General features: G+C 36.5%; 1 protein-coding gene across 1 annotated transcript in view; it reads left to right on the top strand.

Annotated features, from left to right (window-relative positions):
• Positions 1 to 4,822, top strand: part of LOC118015724 (doublecortin domain-containing protein 1-like) — a 27,240-nt gene extending 22,418 nt beyond the window's left edge. The window contains exons 3-4 of the mRNA XM_035012490.1: positions 1,248 to 1,349; positions 4,622 to 4,822. Coding sequence (XP_034868381.1) covers positions 1,248 to 1,349; positions 4,622 to 4,789 — 270 coding nt within the window. The 3' untranslated portion in view covers positions 4,790 to 4,822. The remainder of the gene's footprint in view (positions 1 to 1,247; positions 1,350 to 4,621) is intronic.
• The last annotated feature ends 2,132 nt before the right edge of the window (positions 4,823 to 6,954 follow it).

Below are 6,954 nucleotides of genomic sequence, written 5' to 3'. Positions count from 1 at the left end.
CTTTCTTTCTTTCTTTCTTTCTTTCTTTCTTTCTTTCTTTCTTTCTTTCTTTCTTTCTTTCTTTCCTTTTCTTTTTTTCTAAAACCTAAGGAAGTGCTATTGAAGCACATTATTTCCCAAGCTAGGTTAGGACTAATTAAATAACTCTCAAAACTCTCTCAAAAGTAAAACAGATGGTTTTCTTTCTTTTTAAATAAGGTATTTTCCTAAATTATCTTCTCTGGAAATAGTACTAGAGAGAAATACAATGCTCTGATGTGATAGGTGTATCAGAAAGGGAAGAAAAGAACTTTTGAGAAAAAATAAAATAAGCAAGGATTTAAATTATTCATCAGGCCTCTCTTGGCCTGCTTCTATTCTTAAGAGCCTGGTGAATGGAATGGCACACCCCACATGTGTCCACAACGTGGTTAGGGGATGGTGTTCACTGCGAATCCCTCCTTCTGGACGGTTTGTTTGGGTACTTTGGACCAGAATGCTTGCTAGCATTTTTTTTTCTCAGCAAGTGTTGCATAATGCAATGTTAAGAATTTTATCTCTGTTCTCAACAACTTGTTGCATATGTGCACTTAAAATGGGTGGCTTCATTGTACTGTTATGCAATAAATCTCTCATGTTGAATTTCCTTTTAGTGAGTCAGAAGATGAGCTGAACACTGATATATTTTATCATTTTTATTTTTTAAAGGTTTTATTTTTAAGTAATCTCTACACCCGACATGGGGCTTGAACTCACAACCCTGAAATCATGAGTTGCATGCTCTGCTGAGTCAACCCATGAACACTGATATGTTTTAAATATAAATTAAAGATTCCTCATGTAATTCATGGCTTTATATGTTTCAAGAAGAATGAAATGAACTAGCTAATTGTTCGCTAACTGACCTTTCTTTGGTGCTTGTTCCATTTAAACATCCAATGCAGTTAGTGATTTTTCCTTTAACGTCCATGTTTTCTTCTATTTTAAAGTTGTAGGGAATGCCAGTCAGGTTAAAGACACTGAAACTGAAAGGAGAAACAAGAGACTTAATTATACTATTCTAGTCCTGTTGATTTTCATTGCCAATTACTTGCACATGTTCATAGAGGCAGGCCTTGCTTTGCACAGTTCCCACATGCATGACTTTCAGTTGACACCATACTGTGCAAAGCCAGGACTGCTTGCCTTTATATATGCATGTATGAACATATGTACAAATGTGTAGGTGCATGTATTTATTTTTAATTTTGAATGCGCTTATTTTTCAGATACTTGAAAATGGTAAAGATACTGGAGAGATCTCTGTTTGCATCAGCATAAAAGACCTGGAGTCTAATAGCCCAACTCAAACTGGTGATATGATGGAAAAAGTGAGTTTACAGAGTGTTTATTTATGGCGGGAAATGTCCCTCAAGTTACTTGTAGTTAATTTAGACAATTACGTCTGTAAAGTTGTTTTGAGAAGATTAATCATTTGCTTCTCTGTAAAGATTGATAGTTCAAGCTTGACTTTTGAATTTCTTAGGCTCTCAGCTTTCGGAGAGTATTAACTCTTGGCCTCATACTTAACAGTGTCTTAACCTTCATTATGCCTGTATTTGGAAATCTGTCTTCACTGGACTCTGGGATTGCCCTCTTGTTTACACTTCAAAAAGAAGTGACATGATATTCAGTGGAGGATATGTTCTGGGTTGGGGGTATTTCTAAGCCCTAGACACTGAACAACTAGCATATAGCCTTAGTCGTCTCCTGTGCTCATTGCAGGCACATCCAGATGGTCTATCTTAGGCACTCTTACCTTTGCTTATTTTCCAGACAATTGGGATGTTTCTCAGGCAGAACCAACATGTTCAGGGTCTTTATTTTGGGTCTTTGTCTTGCATAAAAGGACAATGAATGCCCTGTTGTTTACAAATTGGGGTTATGCACTCGAGCATACACCAGTGTTTTGGGCTCTGTTCCTTGGCCTTTGTTCAGAGACTTGCTCCTTTTTTTATCCCCCTTCAGTTTAGCACCCTCAGACTTACCTCTTCCTGGTGGTATCCATTACCTGGCCTTCGCAGTTACACAGAGTTAGGAGAGTACAACACAAGAGTTGTATAGAATTAGGCGATTTTCATCTGATCTGTTCATTGGCTGGGTCCAGGAGAGATGGGAAATGCTACCTCGATTGATTAGAGAGAGAAGGATCAAGAGCCTTGGTTGGTTTCTTTTTACTATCATATCCCTGACTATATGAATCACCATGGTATAAAATCCTTCCTAGAATTCTCTACCTGTTTTCCCTCTTACTTGCCTTAAAATATTTTACTTTTTGGTGTACATTAAAATTAAAGACAGCATTTATTTTATCTTATACAGGCAGATATTATTTTGTAGAAAGTTCTTGTGTTGGCTGATGGCATGCTGAAATTGATCTATGCTTTGCTTTTATATGCAAGTAGATCTGGGGGAAAACTTGAATTAGGGGCACTATAAAGCTCTCTGTTAGGGAGATTCCCTCGTGATACCCAAGGATGACTGTTCCTTTGCTGCTCACTTGTCTCAGTTATTAACCCAAGATGTTTCACAGTCTTCTCAGATCCCTAAACAAATTCTTATCCTATAAAGGCCTGGTGATTATAGCTTTAGAGATAAATGGGTGAAAATTATCACAACTTTTGGTTGCCATAGGCTAGCCCTAACCATGACCTAGAGATGAAAGGCACCAAGGCCCTTACCTCCTGTTGGCTGTTGAATGTGCATCTTTGAACACCTAAAATGCAGTCTGTCACCAAGTTGAAAAAATAGAGATTGCAATGCTACTCCTGTGAAAATGAATTTGGTTAAGTGGTCAGGTGTTCATATCCTATTCTTTGTGTACACATTTCTTTCTTGGATCAGGCTTTAAATCTTTTATATCTTTCCCCTTCACAAAAAAAAAAAAAAAAAAAAAGGTGATGCCTGGAAAACAGAATCACTGTGATTTAAAAGATGATCACCATTACATGTTTTCTGAAATAATAGCAGACCAACAAAAAATAAGCTCAAGGGCTGAGATCACACAGAAATAAACATGAAGCTTTGTAAAAACAGTCTTATAGAATTCAAACTACGTTTGTAGTTCCAATGAACAAAACCTAAAACAATGCAGATTTTTAACTGCTCTAGCACCTTGTCTATTATACTCCCAAGGAGAATAGTAATCATTATTTTTAATTCAAAGGACCTGGTTAGGCAGGATGAGAAGTATTAACTTTAATGAGATGAAAAATGTGTCATTGTTTTCAGCCTTTCTGATGCGTAAGGGTAAAAATCTGGTCAACACAGAGGTGAGGAAAACAATGCAGAGCTGATGAAGTCAGAGATATGGCTATTTATCTCCAGTTACAACAAAGCTTAAATCTTAGGTGTTCTGTAAATATAGTTGCTGGTCAAAGAAAATCTTTCACCCAGACAAGAGTTTATAGCCAATAGGTGAGGAAACTGAGATATATGACAAGATCGTGACTTTGTCTTCTTTCCTCTGAGCTTCGGCATTTAGCTTCTCAATATGTCTTCAATGGGAATTAATAGAAGGAGCAAAAAAAGCATCCTGTACAGCAGCTGGACAAGAAAAGGCCACAAATGTACCCGCATCCCTGCCGAGATTACAGAGTAACAAGAAATTGAGAGACACAAGAACTGACAAGGGAGAGAGGACAGAAGCCTGGGGGGGGGGGGGGGGGGGGGGGGGAGAACAGAGTGATGGATAGTGTGGGGTGCCGAGCAGGAAAGAGCAGAGGCCTAAACATTCAAACAAAGTTGATGGATAAGGAAAAATGTCCTCTAAAATTCCATATGCAACACAGTTCAGGGGGATTTACTTTCATTTAAAATGTGCGTGAAATTAGGAAGATCTTGATGGTTTAGCAGGCCTAAATGTACTATAGAAGCAAACACTGACAATGCTAGTATTTAAAATATCAAATGAGAGCACTTCATACTTCACATTTCAATGATGGCTAACTCACAACGTGAAAACATTGATTATTGAAGCAGCTCCCAAGCTTTTGCAAGGCTCTTAATTGAACTACATTTAAAAAGAGTTATTCTAAGTGAACCAACATCGGCTGAAAATCATGTTTATTTTTGCAGTCCTGTAAGTGGTGAGTTGTTCTATCATTGGTTATCTGCGGTTAGTTGGGGACGGGGAGTTTGCCGATTCTAAAATTTGAACGTGCTCCGGAAGGATCCTAACAAAATGTGTGGCTCGGACAAGAAAAGCATAACCTTTATCAAAGAGGACTGTTACCGTGTGTAGAAGCTAAATGCTCTTTCTGTAAGGCTGTCACATCTGCTTTCAGTCCCCGTGCCAAAGGGTCAGAGCTCAATCACAAGCCTGTGGCACCCCCTGCTGGTTAAAAGGCCATGCTCATTTTGTTACTTTACACTGAGCTAAACATTGCCATCATTTCACACTTCTTTTAACATTCTATATGAATTTAATTATCATTTGTTTGGATTCATTTGTTACAGAGTAGAGACAGTTTGTTATAGATGTTCACATTTTACATTATTATTTCTTTTTCTCCTTCTTCTTCTTCTTCTTCTTCTTCTTCTTCTTCTTCTCCTTCTCCTTCTCCTTCTCCTTCTCCTTCTTCTTCTTCTTCCCCATCACAAGTTACTTCTCAGGATTCATCAAAGGCTTCAAGGATCTCCCATCAACCCACCAGGCCTCAATTTTTCTTCAATCCGGCTTTTTGATGAGCACGGTCAAGAAATTAGGAATCCACTTTTGCTGAAGAATGAGCAAAAAATTTGGGTCTCTTATGGTAAAGCATACAGGTAGGAGCAAGGTGTTTATTCTCTGTCTGTCCTCAATCTTTCCAGGGGCAAGCTAATTTAAAAGGAGAGTTGAGAAGCCAAGTAGCACCCTTTATGAATTTTTTTAAAAATCTTGAATTCCAATAAAATTTCAGGGGCGTTTTTTTGTGAGGCAGTATTGTTTGTGAGATATGACATCTCTCTCTCTCTCTCTCTCTGACTTTCTGTCTTAATGCCTTGTCATAGTTCTTGAAGTCCGCCTGTCAGCACAGCAAGTGGGATTTGTTCATGTCTGAGTAGTCACCTTAATGATAGCAGATGGAAACGCCACGGGGGGCCCAAACCCATCACACTGTCATTGCCGCGCACTGCCCTGACCTGCTTCCACTCCTCTATTTTTTTGTCCCTTTTTAAAGGAGAAATGGATGGTAATTGAAAAGGATCTTAAGCAAGATTTATGAAGCTGTAGACAACATGATTCCCCACTATCTCTCTATGTTTTCACAAATAAAGTCTTAACCTCTTAAGCACCGATGACAGGACAGCTAAAGATAAATTGGTAAAGCTTGTAAGCCCTATCCTATCAAAGTTATATTCCTCAAAAGCGCCTTACATTATCCCACAATAATTACTGGTTATTGCTGAGCATTGTGTAAATTTTTGTAGATTGGTAAATTCCTGCATAAAATTATCTGTGTTTCTGGGAAAAGAGAAAGGCTGCAGTCTACAGGCACTGATGAGCTGGGCTGTTGTGTGGAATATCTTAGAAATGTATGCATATTTTGACAGGACACATCCAGATGAACTCTGAAACTGCTTGTCAGGAAACTTAAACACGCTTTTCTGCCGACTTCAAAATTTTTTAAGCCTTTATTTATCTGAATAAGGGAAATAGGGGAAAATAACTTTGCTTATCGAATATAATTGATCATATATTAATTATAACGAAAATAGCATAGACAGACAAGGAGCTGATTGGATTTGCTATGTAATCTAAGAGTCAAAATTTCAAATACTGAAATAAACCTACTCACAAAGTCATGAAGGTTTTGGAAGAAGTTGGTAGGAATAGTTGTGGGTAGTATATGATAAAATTCTATTTTTTCTCTCCCAGGAGAGGGAAATTAAAATGTTTAATAATTTCTTATGCCATGTAATTTATAGAATTAAAAATATATGCAAGGAATGATGTTTTCTTCCATAGATAGATTCCAAAATATAAATTAGTTACATTGTGAGAATTGTTTTTATAATGGTAGAACAGTGGTGAATTTTACAGTGGCAAGGATTCTTGAATAATTTAGCAAGCTCTTCCAATTACAAGGAAAGGCTTTAATAAAATGTGTGTCTAATAATTTCTTCTTAAATATCATTATTAAATTGAAAGCAATGACTAATTTTGATGTTTTTAAGGATGTTTGTGATAATACAGTATTTTTAATAAGATGAAACACTTGTTCCTGGTTTATTGGATCATATTTGTGGAATAACTTAGTAAAATGCTAAGTATCTGGAATACTCTAAAATCAACTGAGGATTGTAGCCAGAAGAACTCATAAGTGTATATTTGTTTATATGTCATTGTTATTTTAATAGAATATTTTTTTTCTGGTTTTGAACCCAGTAATCCAAAGCACTAGGAAACCATTATAGTATTTTCCTACTATTGGAATTTCTGAAATTTATGTCTAAAAGTTATTTTCTAGATCTAGTTTAAAACATATTGGGAGAATGTGCAATATGTACTAAGTAAATGATACTCATTTTTAGACAGTAATTTTAATGTGTTGGTTGATATGGGGAGTTAGGGTACTCATTTATAAAAGTTGATTTTGCCAATATCTGCTTTTATTTTGAGTCCTGTAATTATTTGTCTCCCAATTTTTATTTTGGAAAATATCCAATCTACAGAAAACTTGAAAGAATAGTATAATGAACACCTATGTATCCTTCACCTAGGTTCACCAGTTTAGAGTCTGTCTCGTTAGTTTTACCTCTTATATCTCCCTTTCTCTCTTTTGAGAGGTTTTAGATTATTTCCAGACAATCATTAAAGTTTCACTCATAAATGCTTCAGATCATGTAATTGAAGAATAGGATGTTCTTCTGTGTCACCACATTGTAAGATCTAGCACAGTCAACAATAATGTAGCATCATCTAATATACAATCTATGTTTAAACTATCCAAA

The sequence above is a fragment of the Mirounga leonina genome, unplaced genomic scaffold, assembly GCF_011800145.1.
Source record: "Mirounga leonina isolate KUSES-001 unplaced genomic scaffold, KU_Mleo_1.0 Mir_166, whole genome shotgun sequence".
In the NCBI taxonomy this organism is placed as follows: Eukaryota; Metazoa; Chordata; class Mammalia; order Carnivora; family Phocidae; genus Mirounga; species Mirounga leonina.
This window is presented reverse-complemented; position numbering and strand designations above follow the sequence as displayed.